The sequence below is a fragment of the Drosophila mojavensis genome, unplaced genomic scaffold, assembly GCF_018153725.1.
Source record: "Drosophila mojavensis isolate 15081-1352.22 unplaced genomic scaffold, ASM1815372v1 contig_231, whole genome shotgun sequence".
In the NCBI taxonomy this organism is placed as follows: Eukaryota; Metazoa; Arthropoda; class Insecta; order Diptera; family Drosophilidae; genus Drosophila; species Drosophila mojavensis.
Genome location: NW_025318772.1, coordinates 4,822,009 through 4,842,889, shown reverse-complemented (window position 1 = coordinate 4,842,889; position 20,881 = coordinate 4,822,009). Strand labels below are relative to the sequence as shown.

General features: G+C 42.3%; 3 protein-coding genes and 1 long non-coding RNA gene across 11 annotated transcripts in view; 2 read left to right on the top strand and 2 right to left on the bottom strand.

The window, feature by feature from the left end:
* Nucleotides 1-3,644, bottom strand: part of LOC6574971 — a 42,936-nt gene extending 39,292 nt beyond the window's left edge. For both annotated transcript variants that reach the window (XM_002000962.4, XM_015167771.3), the window contains exon 1: nt 2,278-3,644. In XM_002000962.4, the coding sequence (XP_002000998.1) occupies nt 2,278-2,920 (643 nt within the window). In that variant the 5' untranslated portion in view covers nt 2,921-3,644. The remainder of the gene's footprint in view (nt 1-2,277) is intronic.
* Nucleotides 3,645-3,860: 216 nt separating this feature from the next.
* On the top strand, nt 3,861-4,518 carry LOC6574970 (U1 small nuclear ribonucleoprotein C). The gene has a single exon (XM_002000961.4). The coding sequence runs from the start codon at nt 3,990-3,992 to the stop codon at nt 4,422-4,424; it is 435 nt and encodes a 144-aa protein (XP_002000997.1). The 5' UTR covers nt 3,861-3,989; the 3' UTR covers nt 4,425-4,518.
* A 234-nt stretch (nt 4,519-4,752) lies between these two features.
* LOC6574969 (oxysterol-binding protein-related protein 8) lies at nt 4,753-19,705 on the top strand. Of its 6 annotated transcripts, none has more exons than XM_015167769.3 (10): nt 4,753-6,168; nt 10,155-10,256; nt 14,408-14,457; nt 15,627-15,773; nt 15,847-16,078; nt 16,135-16,758; nt 17,097-17,254; nt 17,322-17,500; nt 17,565-18,713; nt 18,776-19,705. In XM_015167769.3, the coding sequence occupies exons 1-10, from the start codon at nt 5,712-5,714 to the stop codon at nt 19,008-19,010; spliced, it is 3,333 nt and encodes a 1,110-aa protein (XP_015023255.1). In that variant the 5' UTR covers nt 4,753-5,711; the 3' UTR covers nt 19,011-19,705. The 6 variants fall into 6 exon arrangements, with proteins under 6 accessions (XP_015023255.1, XP_015023250.1, XP_015023252.1 ...); XM_015167766.3 differs by having other exon boundaries at nt 4,766-6,168; nt 16,135-16,365; XM_015167764.3 differs by lacking the exon at nt 10,155-10,256 and having other exon boundaries at nt 4,758-6,168.
* On the bottom strand, nt 14,514-15,156 carry LOC116804898. 2 transcript variants are annotated; one of them, XR_006356840.1, is made up of 2 exons: nt 15,118-15,156; nt 14,514-15,044 (listed from the first exon to the last, which is right to left on the bottom strand). It is a non-coding gene; the product is annotated as an uncharacterized LOC116804898 (long non-coding RNA). The 2 variants fall into 2 exon arrangements; XR_006356841.1 differs by having other exon boundaries at nt 14,514-15,058; nt 15,118-15,154.
* Nucleotides 19,706-20,881: the final 1,176 nt, after the last annotated feature.

Genomic DNA, 20,881 nt, shown 5'->3' with positions numbered 1-20,881 from the left:
TTTTTTCTGCTAGGAATTTTTATGTGGCATGTGCTGGCTATAAGCGATTGGCAAGTGTATTTGATGGTATGCAATTTGCCAGGCATTGGCTAACACGTAGCAAATTAGCCTAACAGCCAGATGCCATGTGTGCGCAAAACTATAAGCTGCCCAGGCACACACCCACACACAGACACACCCACGCATACACACGGATGTATGATTCGTGTGTGTTTTTCACATATCAATTGTGCCAAGTTCCCAGTAAATGACCATCCTTTGGCCAAGTGGATAGCGGTCATGTTCAAAGTGCAGCTGCCTCCATCAGCAAGCAACAACTCAAAGTGCAAACAGCAGCGGCCGCAACAGTAGCAGCAGCAGCAGCAGCAGCAGCAGTGGCAGTATCATTCACTCATAGTCTAGTCACGTATGCAGCAGGCAGCGCCTGCTTACATGTTGCCGAGCAATATGGCCGATTGATAGAGGTAGCAAAAAAAATAAATAAAAAGCCAGAAAACGAAAAAAAAAAAAAAATGCAGCCAACGGTAACAGTTGCACGCCCCTCACTGAGTAGGCAGCCTTTGGCAAAAAGAAGCACCCCTGCCAGCGCCACGCACCGCTGCACAGCCCCCCTCGGTTTGAGGCAACTGCGGCTTAGTTCACATTTGCCCACAAATGGCAATGGCGATGGATGTCGCGCTGTAATGGCATTTTCTAATATGGCCACATTAATGAGCGACGCTGAGCAACACTGGCAAAGGGGAGGGGGCAGAGCGCTCGTCGGCAAATGCCAATTGCAAAATTACCAACTACCAACACATGAATGTATGAGTGTGCGTGTACGTGTCTGTGAGTGTGTGCTACGTGCATGTAATTATGTGCTTCTCTTGTTCTGAGCGCTTCATACCTGAGCAATTAGCGCGCGCTGCCTTGGCATGCAGCAGAAGCAGCAGCAATAACAACAGCAGCAGCTGCCTTCACTCAGCAGCTGTCAGCTGTCAACTGTAAGTGGCGAGAGCGAGATGGAATGTGCGCTGTTGCAAATCGATCGCATTCGATCATCTGGCAACACTGCACATTGCGGTAATGCATGACAAAACAGCAGGAAGCAAATGAAAACTGTAAAAAGCTGCAGTCAGCGTCGCCAAACAGACGTAAATTTTTTTTTTTTTTCAACTTTTTTTCTCAAAATTTATTGCACAGGCGCAAATTTCCAGCGAATAGCCGAAATTCAAAAATGCAAACATCACGAAAAAAGGAAATACATATAAAAACTAGAAACTGCTGCGCAAAGATAATTTAGTGCAGTTCGACAGGCAGGCAAAGCCGAGCAACTTGTTGCTACTGCTACAAATCTTAGAGACTGCAGCATTACACGGAGCTGTGTGCAACATAAATGGGCAAACACGTTGGCCGCAATTTAACACAAGGTCGCGAAAACAATGAGCCAAAGCAACTTTAGCCGCTTATCTGTAATTGTAGTAGCAGCTAATTGTGTGAACAGGCCACAGCCCCAGCTCTTACACCTCCTCCTACAACGCGACGGTCCGAGTGAACGTACAGAAGAAAAGAAGTGGAAGAAGAAGAAGCTGAAGCAGAAAGTAAACAAGGTGTTAATTTCGCGCTTTGCTTTTGCGCCTGGCAAATTGAATTTAATTTACAACAAAGCAAACGAAAGAAAAACGCAGTCCAGATAAGATTCCAGCACGGCCCATTGCCAGCCACCCACAGCACACACACACGCACACGCACACGCACACGCTCACTCACACGTACACCCACAAAAGCTCCACAGGCACGCATACCAAGCAGCCGCAGCTGAGGGTGCAAGGCAGAAAGAGATGACACGAGATAAGCTGCCTTGTGATAAACGCACTTGACTTTGCCAGCGCGACTTGCTATGAATGGCAATTGAAGTACGCATGTATACATACATGTGTTAGTATATAGGTATGTATGTGTGTTTATATGTATCATATACAGTGAAAGCTCTGCTAACGGACATCTCAAGCAGCAGACTGAGATATTTAACCGCAATTTTTCTCATAAGTTTAGTGGGTTGACTCTTTTCTTGCCAAAAAAGTTTCTTAAAATATTTTAAAGGATTTTTCGTGGAAAAATCTTGAGGAAATGGGAGTTAAAAAGAAAATTTAATCGCGATTATTATGAATGACATTCGTTAAAAAGAGCTTTAACTGTAATAGTATGTACAATTGTGTATATACATATGTGTGTGTGTTTGCAAGTCTCTAAGTTGAAGCAATAATGTTAACTGTTCTTTTCTCTTGGAATACTTACGAACTGTGACCATTTTCGGATCGTAGGCACATACGCGCCGCTCCACGGCCGTTATTTTGCGCTGCACGCGTCCCGCCCGCTCGCCCACTAACTGCAAGTCCCGCTGCAGCTCCTCGAAGATGTCGCTGGCAATGAGCACCAGGCTGGCCAGCTGGCGCAGCGCATTGCTTAGGGTTATGTTGCTGATCGAGTCGAATTCATAGCCGGAGACGATCCTCGTCGCAGTAGGCGACTGCGGAGCGCTGGCGTTGCGTGCAGGCAGCGCCACTCGCTGCTGGCTTGGCTGCCGCGAATTGGGCAGCGACTGCGAGGCACGCGACCGTGTTGGCGATGTGGGCGTTGTGGGCGTGGTCGAGGGTAAGAATTCGACATGCTGCTTCAGTTTCTTCATGGGCAGAGCGGCCGGCGGACGCGGCTCAGCGTCCGAGTCGACGCCATTGGGTAGCCCGTGGACCAGCGCTCGGGTTAGACTGGGCGAAGTGGGCGCGCCGGCATCCGTCTCATCGGGCGACTGCTTATTGATGCAATTGTTGTTTTTGCACTTGCCCGGCAAGCAGTGGAAGCGCGTGGAGGCATGCCCCAGGCTAGCGGCGGTCGCTTGTGCCACATTCACCGGCTGCACAGTGCGCTGTACAAAGGGCATATCGCTAGCTGATCCACCCGTTCCTCATTCAGCCCGGCGCGTCTCCAAAGGCCAATAAAAAAACAAAACAAAAGGCAAGAACGCGCAACGGGCTCAAAAAATCTCACAGCCGAAACTGGTCAAACAACTTCTGGAATTGGAATCCTCTGTAATGACGACGACGTCGACAGCGGCGGCTCCTTCCAACGTTCGGCGTTGTCTTTGGCTCTGCCTTCGCCTTCGTCTTCGCCTTCGCCTATTGTTGTCTGTTTTGTGCTCTGCCGCGATGCTGCGCCAACATAAATTCCTTTGCTTTTGGCCGTTTGCTCCAGACGCTCACACGCACACACACACTCGCACGCATAAACTAGTTGGCCACCTTAGAGCGAGACTTTTGGCCGGGTTTTTAATTGAATGTAAGCCGAAACTACACTCACACACACATTCGCACACACACACGCCGGCGTTTTGGGCGGCAGTTATTTATGCACTCTGAACTGGTTTATGCTTTGCACTTCGTACGGCAGCATTTTACACGCCGAACACGATTTGGTAATAATTACGATTTTATTGCTTCTTATGTTTCTCTGGCAAGCGCTCTTCTTTTCTTTTCTTCTATTTTATTGCCGTTACGCGTGTTTGCCGCTCATTCACAGTCGACACATCATTCAAAAAGGTGCGCACAACAACAAACATCAACTACTGCGACAGCACCTACGTCCGCGCATACGTCCTGCTCGTTTGCCGGTCTTAAAAAAACTGTTACCAACAAATGTTAATGTTAATATCGGCAACAAACTGTTAAACTCAAAAGATGCGGTTATTCATCGATAGAAATATCGATGATAATTTAACTCATATGTGCACACTTTACCACACTGATTTTATACCGATTATCCAACACTTCAAAACGAGCAGTGTTAGTATTTTTGTTATGATTGATTATTTTTATGTTTTTTGACTACGGTCAGTCTGTCAATAATATTTTGTTGTGCGTCTTCATTTTCATTTCTGATCAAACGTTTTGTAAGTTTGTTTAAACTTTAAAGTCAGTTACAAATTAACGAACTGAAAATTGTTGTTTACCAACATGCCCAAGTATTACTGCGATTATTGCGATACATATTTGACACACGATTCACCGTCCGTTCGCAAAACCCATTGCACGGGCCGCAAGCATCGTGATAATGTGAAGTTTTACTATCAAAAATGGATGGAGGAGCAGGCACAGCATCTGATCGATGCCACCACTGCTGCATTTAAGGCGGGCAAGATTACAAACAACCCATTCGCTGGACCTGCGCCTGGCAACAAGCCAGCAGGCGTTTCCATACCGCCACCCAACATGGGGGCTCCACCGCGTCCAGGCATGCCCAACATGCCGCCGTATATGCCACCCATGATGAATCCACTGATGGCACCCACAGGAATACGTCCACCGCCCATTCTCAATCCGATGGCCATGATGGGGCCGCCTCCACCGTTGGGAACGCTGCCTCCACAAATGATGAACGGACCAAAATAATATAGAGCATGAAATAGTGGATTTAAGTCAATAAATAGTTAAGACCAGTTACAAATACATAAACCATTTGTAAAAATTAAGTTAAAGAAAATAACTTGCGTGTTTCAATTCAACTTCTCGCATAAATGTATTTAAATGAATTTATATATCCAAAAAGGCCTAAAAAATGCCGAGAACGCTCAAGAATGTACTAGATTTGTTCAATATTAAAAGATATGTAAATAGATCTGCACTCTTCGCACACAGCGGCGGGCAGGCTACACGTTTCCATGAGTTTGAAAGCTGTCAGCTGTTGGCAATGCAGATTGGTAGGCGGCTAGCTTTCCAATTCCTCCCCCAAACAAAAAAGCTTGTTCAACTTGTTCGCATTTGCACTTCCAGCGTCTTTGCCGCGTCACAATAATAATCTTACAAACGAACAATGGTGGTTGTTAGTGTTTCGTTAGAGTTGACGTCGGCAAGGGAGACGGGCGCAGCATTGGATGAGCTCATACAAAAGCGTACAAACAAGTTTAGCTTTTTGGAAATAAGACACGAGTACACAAATACACACATTTGTATGCATGTATGCTGTGTGTATGTGAATGCGAATGGCGAATGCGAATGTGAACGCGGTGTGCCGCAGTGTTGTGCCAGTCTCAGCTTCAGTTGTACGTGAAGCGTGAACAACGTCGGAGCGCCCACGCGGCAAATACGAATTTGTAACAGATACGAAAAGTGTGTGTCAAGCTCTCGCATATGTGTTAGTGGTGTTTCTTGTTGAGCGACTGAGTGAGTGAGTGTATATGACTAAGAATAATAATACTGACCGTTGTGCTGTTTTAGCAGTCAAGCTAATTGGTTCATGCCGTCTGTTACGTGGCTGCAGTGCTGTCTTTAATTAACTAACTAGCAAAGGAGCTGGCACTCCACAGACTGAATCAAATAGGCACATATAATATGTATATATACATATAGTATATATATATTTCTAAAAAATAAGCAGGAGCATTTCAGTTTCGAGTTGCCAATAACAGCACAGTTAAAAAACACATAAAAAATAAAAATAAATTAAAAAAAAACAAAAACAGAAATTCGGAAAACAAAATTGTATGTGCCGTAAGGAGGGAAGCTAAGCAAAATCAATAATTGGCCGAGCCTGCGTGTGTTTGTCTGTGCGTGTGTAAGTCGTGTATGTGAGAGTGTGTCAACCTTGGACGCTGGACAACTGAAGCAAAGGCCATGCTGATTAAGCAATAAGTAGAAAAAGAAGCAGACTACAAAAACATAACAACTTCAGAAGACAATATGCAACAACAACAACAACAACAACAACCATCACCATCGCAGCAGCAGCAACATCAACATCAACAACACCAACCAGCTGTCATAACCAATTCGAGCAGTGGCAACCATACGCCCATCAACTCAGGTGTCGGTGCGGGTGCTCTACCAGGTAGCAGCACACCCATACGCATAGGCAGTGCAAAGCATGCGGGCGGCGGGGATACACTGGTGCCGCCAGTGGCCAACGCCGCCTCCCATTCAGTGCCCGGCACACCGCAACAGCAGCCGCCGCAGTCGAGCAGCGTGCCCACGGCCACTGGGAGTCATCTGCAGCTGCAGACGGCCGGAATAATGTCCATGGCGGCCTCCAATCAGTCGCTGGGCGTCAGTGCCGGCATTGGCGCCAGTGCAGGCGGCAGCAGCATCAGCGGCATTAACATAACGCCACCAAACAGCGCCGGCCTGAGGCAGTCGTCAGGTGAGTCGTCTGGTGATGAGTTGGTAATCAGGATGCGTCCGTTCAGCCAGCTTAGCCTCAATTGATATTCAGTGTCGTCTCTTGTCATTTTGCGTTGCTTTTCTGTTGGCCTCTATTACAGGCTCACATTTTGCGCTCTCGTTTCGTGTTTCGTTGTTGTTCTCCTTTTTCGTTTCAATCATTGACACACACACACACATACACTCGTATTCTTATACATGCATATGCTAATCTATGTTTTGTTGCTGTCTCAATTTGCATACCCTGCACTCAATTAGTGAAGGCATATACAGGGAAGGCATATGTATTTACCATGTTCAGTTGTATTATTATATACATAGCTAACGAACTTATATACATAGCTATATTCATTACGTTATTTATGTATATAATTATATTATATTTATATACTATATTACTCTCTTCTGTTGTGCATATAATTTGAAATCTCTGAACAATCGAGTGAGGCTGTAGCATATATTGATCGATAATAATAAGCGTAGACAGCCAAACAGCTCTTAGATGCGTACAGGGTATATTTAAACCAGTGAACTTCGGCTTTGGCACTTTTGCGTGTTCTGTTTTGATTTTGTTGTTTCTCGCATTTCAATGGCAGTTCCCGCTACGCGACTAACGTCGACTATCGCATCACGCTTTTAACTTTGTCTGGGGCTTCAAGCGCTTCCGCTCTGTCCGTCAACTGGTCTAAGCTCGAGTGTGGGGGGAGATGTAGATAGAGAGAGTGAGAGCGAGAGCGAGAGCGAGAGAGGTATCTAAGTATGGTGAGAAGGTGTGATGTTAATTGTTGATTGAGCTTAGTTTGTTGTTGCTATGACTATGCTGCAACCACAATTTGAATTGAAGACAAAAGGCAAACAAATCGGATTTTCCCCGTGTCCCTCTGCACTTGCACCTGTTCTTGTTATAATTTACGTGCAACATCTACATATGCTACAGCACACGCTCGTTAAAGGGACTTGATGACTTTTATATCCATACTCACACTGATCACAGCTGGGCTAATGGATATTAACACTGAGATTGATTTGATAACAGCTTTTTGACGTATATTTACGTTATATTTATTATATGTGTATAAATGCAGTTTATGAGCGGCAAGTGTATCTTTATGTCTGTATATCTCTGTGTGCGTGTCGTCATAGCTGCTTATTGATTACCTCAGGGCTTTTGTCAGCTCAACTGCATCCGACCAAACCAATTGATATTACACTTAATTGCCAATTTGCTAACGAGCTCAAATTTCATTAGATAACTGTAGGTGTAAAACATTGCAGTCTCGTATGACAATCGAATACGGTTGCATTTCAAATGCTTTGCAGATTTAATATTCATTGTTTTGCATGATAAAAGCCCTACGCAGCCAGAGCAGAGATTATAGAATTTAATTTACACAAATATATGCATTAGATGTGTCTCAAGTCTAAACAAAGGAAGATTCATTATAATTAGATGCCATTTCAGCTTTGATATATAATATATACATACATTTTAGCTTGTATCTGTGCATTATATATTTATGAGTGCTTGTGCTTGAAATTAGTATACATACTTATATTTAGAGCTTGGCCTGGAGAGTATTAATAATTCGTTAAGCTGTACTTTTGTTGCTCTTGCGCTTCGAGTTTTATTGTAAGTAATTGTCATAAAATTTTTAGTAGACATCTTTTATTGTTTTGATACTTTAAACAAGCACAATGGGCATTGTGCAAATACACACATACACACACAAGCAATTAGCTGACACGCGCAAACTTTTAGGCACTTTTTAGTACCCCCTGGCTGGGGCAGAGTGGGGCCAAAGGCGCCGAAAGGGCCAACTGCAGGCCATGAATGCTGAGAAATGCAGCAGTTGGCACAATTATACAAATATATATATATAATGTGGTATGTCTGCTTGTATATTTGCATTTAATGCCCTGCTCCACTCCCCACCGACTCAGGGGGCAAACGAGCAAAAACAAAAATCGATGCGTCGCTGCGTTTTGTGATGTGTCCATCCATTTTAGTTTCTTGTTTTTTATTTCAGTTTACATATATACATTTTTTTTCTCTATTTATTTCTCTTTTTTTACATTTTGGCGTACGTAAGGGCCTATTTGGGGCGGATGGGAGGAGGGCTGAGCTGGGCTGGGCTGGGCTGGGCTTGGCGTATATTTCATAAGGCATGCTGCATTCTATTTTTGTTTCGTTTCCAAGCTTCGGTGGCAAAGGTCAGAAGTGAGATGTGCACCATGAACTTTAGCTCTAGTCTTTATTCCACTTCTCCGCCTGGCCACATCCGGTCCACTTTGGCTGTACCCGTTGATGAAATTCGCTTGCACATTTGCATAACCAACGAATTCGATCGTCATATCTAGCTGAGGGCTGAATAATTTATCTATTGAACGAATATGCATCACTTATCCAAATCAATGTGTGTCTGTGTCTGTGTGTGTGTGTGTGTGCGAACGAGTATCTCATTCGTTGAATATTTTATAGCATGCTTTTGGGCAAATTGCCGTGTAATAAATTAGAGAGTCGTGCTAAACTCGATGCACATATGCATATTGATTGCCAGCTCCACCTGGCATTCGCCGTTTGCATATCTAATGAATCGCCCTTCCATCCCTCTAGTAGAAACCACTTCCGCCGCCACTGTAAGAGCCGTGCTCCACTTACATATGCCATTGGCCAGCACTATAGTATATAATTGGATTATATGCAACCTCACATACACGTACACGATGGGGGCACATACGGGTGCTTGCTGTGACATCATATGCAACAGTCATCAATAAAGCAGCAATAGCAGCAACAGCAGCAGCAGCAGCAGCAGCAACAACAAAAGTTGGCATAACCAAAAGTGCATTCGCATGTTGATGTCATTCATCATTTGCGGTCAGCTCTTTTTAATGCCATCGCCCATTGGTCAGCGCCAAATTAATAGCCATCGACAGCTGACCATTAGCCGCCACATGGCTCACAGAGTCGTTCGCTTAGCACTTTGAACTTTGGCTGGGCGCTCCTTTGGCAATATCTTGGCCAATATTAGCCAGGCGTGGCCTGGCCAGGCGAGGCGAGCTTTGAAATTGCGTAATTGAAACGCCCGTAAGTTCTTTATTGGAAATTAATCAATGCAATCTATCGACGCATCCTTTCGCCTGCTGCCGCTAGACTCGCCTTGTTTATTGAGGGCTGCGTGCTGTGCGCCAGGCCCGATGACAGCAAATTGATAGCGGCGCTTAATTAATTCACAGCGATTAAGCGACACGTCTAATATGGTCTATCCCGCAGCTAGACAATGACCGAGATACATAGCGATAGGGTTGCGCATGAATTGCGCCAAGTTGACATGCATTCAGCTTGATTAAAGTTGGCTCTACTATGCATAATCACATCGATAGTTCTATTACAACCAATTAATGTTTGAGATATATATAAACATGATATCACATGAGTGCGAGAACTACGAATTTATTGAATTTATAGAGGTGCAATAAAGTAATCATAAATGTATAGCATCGATTATCATCGATCGCTGGGCCATTCATTGAACTCTCTTCGATTATATCCATTAAAATGTTGTCACTGTGTTACTTTTACCGTTAGAGCATACTCAACTATCTCATATTTGGGTTGATAGTAACTCACACTCTAAATATAAATATTTAGTTTTTATACTAGTTCTACTTTATTCATATTTGTTTATAAATGTTTTACTTTTGAATATGTTCTTGGATGAGAAGTTCTATCAGTTCTTTATTTCGCTATGGTTTTCTGCTTTTGTCAGTGTCAAATTATACTTTCTAAAGTCGTTTCGATGTCGTAAATGTGTTTGTAAATGTATGTAGTAACACTATAGAACTACATTAGTGTATTGATATTATATGAATACTGACTAGTTATATTGCTCGCTTTCTCTATTTCTTCCTCTCTTTTAACATATTTCATTCTATGTATGGGGCTAACTGCTCACATTACTGCAGTATTCGATTTTAAATTCAAGCGTCGACCCTCGCAAAAAGTGCTTTTAACCAAACTGCCCTCCACAGACAGTTTGAGCAACAGCCCAGCGCCATCATCGCCAGGTGAAGTTTTTTCCACAAATTTAGCACAGTTCACTGATCTATCATCAAATCAATTCTACAAGCTATTTCACTAATCATTGCACCCACTAACAAAATATCTCATTCATCAATCTATAGTTCTTTTCACTATTACTCCTATTTGAGATCATTTCAATTAAACTACAAAGTTTAAATTTATCAATCATCTTTCGAATGATCATTCTAGCACGCATTCCATTGGTCGTTATATTCCATTGTTCATTTCATTCAATCAATTCACCTATAATTTTACAATCATGTCGCCGATCATTTCATTGATAATTCCTCTGATCATTTATAGATAATTTCACTGAGCTCATACCGCAATGATTTCATCGATCTTTTCATTGATTATTCCACATCTCATTCTACATTTGTTTGGTATTACGAACATTTCACTGAGTCTAAATTAAGATTATTCCACTGATCGTTCCATTGATCATTCCATGTCTCATACTACATACAAAGCTATTCCCTGATTATTCCAGCAGTAATTTTATTGATCATAAAACGAATATTCACGGATTCCACGGACCATCTGTGGCACATAGATTTTGCTTTTGCTTCAGCTTTTGCTTTCGCTAATCGAGATCATCATCGCGTTCGGCCTCCATGCAGTTGGCCAACGAACGCATTTGAATGCAATTCGCGAACATTTAGTTAAGTACTCACTTAGCCATGACCGCCGCGTCAAGCGTTGCCATATCTGTGACGCATTTGGCTGCCATTTGTATGATTTTGCTTTCGTTCCCATCTATTGTGAGCCGCAGCGCACGGTGCATTATCAAAAGCTTTTCAGTTATTATTGACGAGTATTGTATTGTATACATGTTTTGCAGTTGTGTTTGTTATATTATGACTTGAAATTGAAGGCAGCGAGCACCGCACCGCCCCCAGCTTTGCTGGATAAAAGATTGCCCACGTCTAGCTGTGGCAGTGCCGCTGCTGACTGTCAACTTGACATATCATATCTTATCTTCGGTATTTGTAGTTGTATTTAGTTGGTATAGAACTTAAAAGTGTTCGCACTCTCGATAAGCCCTAATTAATGAGCAAAAACATAGCGTTGGCATTTTATTGAAATAGCCCGCTCGTACAACATTTGATTGCAAAACTTAACGATAACATTTTGTGGTCCGATAAGCGACTTTTGCTTTCATTGCCTTTTTTTTTATATTTTTGATACTCTCTTCGAACAGTCTGAATCATTGAGCTGTCAACAACACTGAAATATGACAAATGAGTTTTGCGAACATTCGACTGACTTACTAATTGCTGCTATCTACAAATATATAATAATAAAATAATACAAATAAAATAATACAGCTAACGCCAAATTTGCAGTCCGAAGTTTCGATTTCAAAGCACATTTGATGAATTTGTTTATTGTTTTATTTGCAATTTAGCAAACATATGAAACGAATGATGACATAGTTTAGCACATTTGTTCAACGCCTGATTCAACAATTTGAAGATATTTCACAGATGGGAAGCAGCTTCACTTAATATATTTCTTATAAGCTATTAATGCACTTATATCGTTAGGATCTACAATAAACTATTTAATTTTGATGATAATGGAATCTAGGTTTTTTTTATATATATTTTTTTTTTAAATCATATTATTTTACTAGTTTTTCTTTTTTAATATTGACTTATTTTTGATTGTTAAAAAAAACAGACGGCTTTAAAAAAATGAAATGGCATAACTAGAAATACGTTTTGCTAGTTTCTAGGAAAACTGTGAAATATAACTAATTTTGGTTCATGGAAAATTATTGTATTTGCTTTTCGGCTCAAAGCGTACAGAGTATTTAATTTCCGGGTGCCACATAATATTCACTAAAAATTTTACTCGTTTCGGTTTGCTGTGTTGCATGGGCACCTGAAAAAAAAAAAAAACAAAATCAGCTCTGGCTCATGGCAAAACATGTGTATTATTTTCCGGGATGGACTCAAAACTCGGTTTGTGTCATATAGATATATTTCGTCATATATAATAGTAGAATACTTAAATATATATTATAGATTATATTAAGTAATGAGGCCCTGTAAAATAATGAAATAGAAATAAATAATTAGCGTACTTTTCAGTTTGTAAATTTGATTATCCATAAAAAGTTTGTAGGCAATTTCATTTTCATTTCCATTCGTTCATTAGCGAACGACTACTGTATTTGCATTTGTACATTGAGAAAGATCATGGCAGCGAACAGATGTAGTTTAAAGTTTGTGTGCACTCAGAAATATTGAACTGTTTGATCTGAAGACTATAAATATTTTAAGGCACACTTAAGTGGTAAGCCTTAGGTAATACGGCGTCTGGGATCACGTCTCATGAGCTCATTGTAAACACTTGTGTGTAGCTCATACACACACAAACAGACACACACACGCAGAGGCAGCATGTACGTGTGTGTGTGTACATATGCACATAAGTAACTTAGTAGCTAATAAGCTCATCGATAACGCCCCTAATGTTTGGCACATGGAGAGTGACAATGAACAACCGAGAGAGACGGAGAGGGAGAGGGAGAGAGAGAGAGAGAGCAGCAGTCAGTGTGACTAGGCTAGATGGCAGCGACGCGTCGACGCTGACGCAGATGCCGACTGCGCACTGATATCATATCTGCGAGTTGTCTAAATTAACACACGAGTACTTAATATCAGGCGTTCGCCGCAGCTCGCCAGAGACGCGCCTCTCAACTGCTTTTCGAAATATTCAAAATATTTACATATAAAAAAAAAAAAAAAACAAATTGTTTTGATTTTTGTTTTGTTTTTTTATTTTATCTATTTCTATTTTGTTTTTGGCGAGCATGCAATCGTTAGCCACAACAACAACAACAACAACATCAAGAGTAACAGCAATCACTACATACAGCTAATGGCTCATTATTATATGGCGGGCGGTGTATTGGGTATATGGCGGCAGCGACGCCAACGCCAGCGTCAGCGGCCGTGTCAGTCGCGTCATCGCCGCTGGCCCAGCGGCAGCTGCTCGTCGCTGCTCTTTGGGCATATTCAGTTGTCGTTGCGGCTCCGGCTCCGTAGTTAGCTGCGTTTTGTTTTCGTTCGCTGCGCATGCCAACATATACATATACATATATATATATATATATCTCAATCGGCGAGTCTGACTGGGCATCCCAACACGCATTCGCGCGACATCTCAATACAAACAATTCGTTGACGGTTACGGTTGCGGATACGTGTTATTTCTGCTTCCCTCTCCGATTCCAATTCTGAGTATCGTATAGCGTACACGCCATGTAGTACACGCGTACGTTCAGCAAATGCTAAAGCACCAATTAACGTAGCTCGCAGCCCGCAGTTCGCCACTCGCAGCCTCTACGCACATTCTTCAGCTGGCTGACCAGTGTGGAGCAGCGAGCAGTGGAATACCAAATGAATCTACTACAAAGCAAGTGCCAGTCGCAAAGCCTCCACGCGTCTTCCGCATAGTCCGTTCAATTATGAGCTGAAATCTGTTTGATTTTTATTTTGTATTACGTGCGGCACAGCAGACGCGACATAAACTAAAAAAACCAGTCCATGCTTGAAAATTAAATGTGTAAAAAATAAAGAGAAATTAAAAAGAGTTAAAAATAATAATTTAATGAAAGCGTGCGCAATTATGATTAAAGTGCAAGTGCGAGTCGCTTAACCAGACAAACTGAGCCTGAGAGATCTCAGAGAGAGTGAAAGATACAGAGGGAGAGTGAGAATGCGGGTCTGAGCATCCCAGCGAAAATTCTCACCCGCCCATTTTCATATGTACTACTTGTTGTGTCTGTTTGTCTTGCGAAATAAATTAAAACATATTCGAAAAATAAATAAAACAGAGCGCGCCGCGTTTGCTGCTGCTGCCGTGCGATCTACCTTGAGACGATGTTGATTTGTTGTTATGTACTTTATACATCTCTCTCTCACACACACACACATACAAATTCATGAGCATATATGTATGTGTAGACATAAGCATACACAATACACAAATAGGCTGTGAACATCTTTCCAAATTGCTTTTAGATCTTAGCCGCTGCTAACCCAATTCAATTCGGGCCATAAATAATTAGAGAATCCGCCAGCACAGCGTTTATAAATTCGTTCAATTCAATCTCTTATTGCAGGAATCGCCAATTGGGCCGCAGATAATCGCGATGGCAATTCGGCAGACAAGGTAAGTATTTCTCTCCACCTCCTCCAAAAAAAAAAAAAAAAAAAAAACAAAACAAAAACAAAAACCAAAAATGCGCTTTAATATTTTTAAATATATAACAACAAAAATTAAAGACCAATCAGAAATGTTGAAACTGGGTCATGATTTCTGTCCGCATGTAATAATTGTCTGAGGCGCGCTATCCGATAAGAGCTCTGTGATAAGGGCTGACTAATGCAGCTCTAATCGATGTGCGGCTCATGCTGACGCCAAAAGCACAGATTGTATATCTATAGATACAAGCGGAGCACGTGCAAAGTTGATAAGGCATAAACTAATACTTATACGATTTCCCTGCGTACTGATGCCAAAAAGGGGCTTAGTCAATTTTTTGTTACATGCAACTATATATAATATGGAAATATTATATGTATGTATATATCAATGTGTGCATATGTAAATACCCATAGCTAAATAACGAATAACTAATATTTGTAATACTCGCTAAAGCTGATTGTATTTTTCCTGATATCTTCTGCGAACTCCAATCACATTATTCCGGTTTCAATTTGCGGTTTCGACTGGAAATACGGGCGATTTGCCCGGGGCTGAAACAGAATTGCTTTATGTTTATAACGTTTCGTTGTTTGGTTTGGCATTCGAATGAATTTTAATATTTACAAATTATTTCATCTAAATTCTCTGTGTCTCGCTCTCTCTCTTTCTGTCTCACTCTCTCTATTTAAATTTGGAATTTCGAAATATTTTAATAGCTTACTGCGGTAATTGTGAACCAAATTAGTTTCAATTCGTTAAGCTAATGTACAGGGTATCTTCCAGTGAAGCTGTACAGATAGCTGCTGAATTTTACTTTTTGGCTTTATTTCTCTCATTTTTTTCGTGTGTGAAAATTTAGTTTTAAGCGCTAATTAGATTAACATTTGCTTTATGAATTAGTTGGAAAATCCGTGTGTAGCCATGTTGTAGAGGAAGTTGGTCGTCAGGTGCGAGCACACACATCCTCGAGGCAAAGCAGTGATTGCGAATGTTTTTGAAATTTTTGAATGTATGCCGAAACTGTCGACAGGTGCAGACAAGTGGAGTCAAATGCGCTCTTGCTTGATTATATAACGCTCTAATTAAGTAACAAACCACCTGACCGCCCACCTAATCATCCCTTGTTTTCACAGTCTGCTGCAGATGCGGCCAAGCTCAATCGCAAGCAGTCGTACAAGGCCCAGCGCAAGAACTATCGGCGTGAGAAGAAGCGCGTGGCCAGTGAGTTGATGAATTCTCTGCAGGATCCGGCGGTCATAGTGCTGGCTGATTGGCTAAAGGTGAGTGTTAATTAGTTTAGCAGACGCTCAGTGAATCTCTTGATACAATATCTCCTTTATTTTTCCTTCACAGGTGCGCGGCACACTAAAGTCCTGGACGAAGCTGTGGTGCGTGCTGAAGCCTGGCCTGTTGCTCATCTACAAGAGCCAAAAGACAAAAAGCAGCCACTGGGTGGGCACAGTCATGCTGACCTCGTGTCAGGTGATTGAGCGGCCCAGCAAGAAGGACGGCTTCTGTTTCAAGCTCTTTCATCCGTTGGACCAGCCCATTTGGGCGCCACGCGGACCAGATAAGGAGACCATAGGTAATTCTCTATACAGCTCGCCTGTGGCAACTGCTCATCTCCTGTTTTTTTTGCAGGCGCTGTGGTTCAGCCACTGCCCACAGCCTACTTGATCTTTCGAGCGCCGAGCCAGGCTGCTGGCAAGTGCTGGATGGATGCACTGGAGCTGTCGTTGCGCTGCTCAGCTTTATTGCTGCGGTCCAACAGCACCAATACGCCGTCCAGCAACTACGCCGAAGAGCCGTTGCCCGTCTCGGACGAGACTCAGTGGTCGGAAGCCGACTATGAGAAGCATTTCAACGATCACGGTAAGTGGATGCAGCACTGGCTGGCGCCGCCGGCCGAGCAGGAGAACTCGCGCCCATCGTCGCGCGCTCAGACACCGCAGCTACTGCAGCAGCTGTACAGCAGCGCTGTTAGCAACTGGGAGCGCACCAAGCGCCTGCCACGTTTCGCCCAGATGCGACGCGCTAGCGATGTCTCTAATGCCTCTGAAATGAATCCTGGCCGACGCATAGGCAGGAATATGTCGCCCACCAGCAAATCGCTGTCGATGGGCGCCGCACTTTGCGGAAGCAGTTCCAGTGACGATGAGGAGGACTACGCCAGCGGCAGTGTGTGTCCTAGGGGAGCTGGCTCCAGGCCAGTCAGTGCACCACCCGATTGCCTGCTGCTGCCGCGCTTCCAAGTCAACGTTCAGGGTGAAGGCTTCCAGCCAGATTCACTTTTATATATCTCTCTGTCGTAGTTGCTGTCATTGTTATTGCTAGAAAGTTCGAGCAGTTGGTTGTGCTGTGATGCTTCCGACACGAAGTAGTCTGGGCGTTATTTGTTCAAAATTTATGTAATTGCCATGTGAAGCTAGTCGTTAGTTTCGCATCTTAGCCACTCATCTACCCATAAAATAGCCGATAAATTTACATTAGTTAATGGAATAGGTCATCATTGGGGCCATTGCCATTGCAGTTGCTTCAGCTATAGAGAGTTCCTCTAGACAGTGACGTACACAAGTTTTGAGGGTTTCTTCAACTCTTTACAGATCTGGACGCTGACAGTCAAAATGAAGCGCCCAATGCGGCAATGTCGGGACTGGAGAGCGACTCAGAGTCAGAACCGGCACATGAAGATGACGTGGCTGAACAAATACCATGCGAGGAGACTACCTATGTGCCATTTCAAGAGGAGGAGTTCGGTGAGGTAAGTGGTGCAACTCATTTTGTGGTCGATCAAATGGTTTCCATTAATATTTGATTACGGTCTTTAGCAAGGAGAGCAAGTGGAGGAGTTGGCCGAGGAAAATAAGAGCCTCATCTGGTGTATCGTGAAGCAGGTGCGACCCGGCATGGATCTAAGCAAGGTGGTGTTGCCCACGTTTATTCTTGAGCCGCGCTCGTTTCTGGACAAGCTGTCTGATTCCTATTATCATGCGGATTTGCTCTCTAGGTATGCGTTCCTACTCATGGTATTTTAATTCGATTCTCACAATTTATCAATTGCTGTTTGGCAGGGCTGTTCATGAAGATGACGCCTACACACGCATGAAATTCGTCGTACAATGGTACCTGTCCGGGTTCTACAAGAAGCCCAAAGGCCTCAAGAAGCCATATAATCCCATATTGGGCGAAACGTTTCGTTGCTACTGGCAACACCCCAACGGCAGTCGTACCTTTTACATTGCCGAACAGGTTTCGCACCATCCGCCGGTATCGGCATTTTATGTAACGAATCGCGAGGATGGCTTCAGTATCTCCTGCTCCATCTTGGCCAAATCGAAGTTCTATGGCAATAGCACGTCGGCCGTACTAGAGGGTATGGCCACGATGACGCTACTGCCACGTGGCGAAATTTATACAGCAACCACGCCCTATGCCCACTGCAAGGGTATACTCATGGGTACATTGTCCATGGAGCTCGGTGGCAAGATAAACATCGAATGCGAGAACACCGGTTACAAGACGGAGCTCGAATTCAAGCTGAAACCATTCCTTGGCGGGTCAGACACCATAAACGTAGTCGTAGGCAAAATTAAATTGGGTAAAGAAACTTTGGCTACTATTAACGGTCACTGGGACAAGGAGCTACGCCTCAAGGATCTAAAAACCGGAGAGGAAAGCGTACTGTTGAAGGTCGATGCAGAAATGCGCTCGAAGCGGCTAATACGGCACGTGGTGCCATTGGAGAAACAATTACCAACAGAGTCGCAGCGTCTTTGGAGTCTTGTTTCAGATGCCATAGCACGGGAGGATCAAGTGGCTGCTACTGAGCAGAAAACGGTGCTGGAGGAAAACCAACGAGCGGCGGCCAAGTCACGTTTACAGAACGACCAACCACATGTTCCGGCCCTCTTTGAGCTGAACGCTTACGGCGAATGGATATACAAGTACGCGGATTTGCGGCCATGGGACGTTCGTAACGATTTACGCCAATACGAATGTGATTATAAGGTGCTTACCGAGACGCGGAACAAAACGGTGCCGATCGTGCTTGGCACCGAACTATTGCGTTCCAATATAGACCCTGGCGTCCACTCCACAAGACGACTTCCCTCAGACACCACAAAGGTGTCCAAAACTAAAAACAAGCCCGTGGATTCCGACTCAAGTCCATCGCCGCATGGTGCTGTGAAGCGTGGTTCAAATACTTCAGCCATTAGACAGTGAGTATCCGATCCATTGAAGCAATCAAAAAAAATTAATATTTTATTCCAATATATCTCAGACTCGCCTTGGCCATTGACCAGATGAACGCAACGTTGGCCAACCATTCAAAGCAACTAAACGACATCACAAACCGGCTGGAACGAATCCAGTTTGCGCCGAACTTGAGGAATGGCAGTATCAATTCAAATGACTTAATTGGGGGCGGCGTCTCCATATCGACGGTGGTCAAGTCTCTATTATATGCTTTAATTGGGCTTACATTCAGCGTGATTCTGCGCTGGTTCTTTAAATAGTTATTTTGGTTAAATTTTCTATATATAAGTGCAACATTTGAGCTATGGTATATACAAATATAGTCTATTTATACACGCCCAATATTATTCTAAAGCTATATAGCCATGCCTCTTCTATTGTATATTCTGTCCCACTCAAAGAAACAGATTCACTGTTCAAATGAGCGTCGTGTAAAGTCAATCAAGAATTATGAATTAAGCTAATTGGTATGTTAGTCCCAATAAATGTCTATAATGTAATATTAGCTACTGCGGCCACAGAAATGCTGAAAACTATTCATCAGCTTAGAGGCCCGATCAGGTACGTTTAGGCTTATTCGTTTTACAAAGGATACGTATATCTACAATAAAAACTAGCACCAAAATTTCGTAACAATTCCATTTCACGGACACTACAATGCATTCAATTCCTGTTGTTTTCAAACACAAATGCATAAATATACTAGTACTCATAAAATATATATGCATATATATTCATATGAGATCATTTGGCAGAGCTGCTCGAGAGGCTTTCTCATGAACAAGAACAACGTGCAACACTCATAAACATTAAGAAAGTTTAATGCTAAAGTGATTATAAACTTAGTGTACTAAATACACAAAATACACGTTCTTGCATAACATCCACACACAAATTGTACTACCTGAAAACACATTTGAATCGAAATAAACATTTAACACATCTTTTCCTTTCACTTGGACAAACTGTTTCCAATGAAATGTCGCCCCTGAGGGTGAGTGAATGAAATTATGATTTAGGGGATATTAATGCAGTCATCGAATGAAAGGGAACACGAAATTTAATTGAGGCCAATTAAGGGATGTTCCTTGATGATGATATTTGAGTAGCTCAATGTGAGAGTAAGATTTCTTGAGGTCATAGTTGGCAAAGTATGAGACTGTAATTTTGTTTTGCATTTATTCGTTTTATTGTTGTTGCTTTTTGCTTACAATTACAAATAGTTTATATATATTTATATATATACTATATATTTTCTACAACATTTACGGTCATTCTCATTTTCAATTTAGCTGTTTTACAATTTTATTTCACTTAATATAGGACCTCTTGTCTCTCCGTTTACTACGTTTTGTTCTATAAGCAATCCATTTTTTAGGGGGATTTATTAACGCGATTGCGACTATACGATATTTTGATGTTTTTCATCGTTCCGGTTTAGTCATGTGAGTAAAAGATGCTGCTAAATATGCGCTAAGAGTACACTTATTTCAATAGAATTTTTTCGTTATGATTTCTTTTCTTTTCTTTTCTGATTACGCCTTATATTTAGCGGGATGGCGTATGGGATGGGTATTACACAGTATAGTAGCAATAACTAGATTTTTCATCATTATATATATATATATTAGGTTCAGCTTAACACTTAACACGACGAGAAGCTATAAATCAATGTTTCTCCTTCGGCACTGAAACTGAAAGGGTGTATGGAGCTCGGTGTGTGGGAGGGAGGGTAGGTGACAACAGTTATGAAGCTAATAAGTAGGATTAGATTAGAGTTTAGTTTTGTTTAGGTTTAAACACCCTGTATTATGTGTGTGTATGTATGCATGGGTTCTTATTGGTTATGTGTCCATACACACACAGTTGTATGTGCATGTGTATATATGCATGTACAAATATGTGTGTACGAGTACGTCTAGACTTAACTTACAGTTGGACATGCATGTGGATCAGCTCTACTATAGTTTACATACAATTGCGCTCTGCACAGCAGGTAAATAACACTTTTCGAGTATATATTCAAATATATATATATAAGCATACATATGTGTATATATATATATATAGAAACATATATATATATATATATATATAGCATATACATTTATGTATATATATATATTATGCA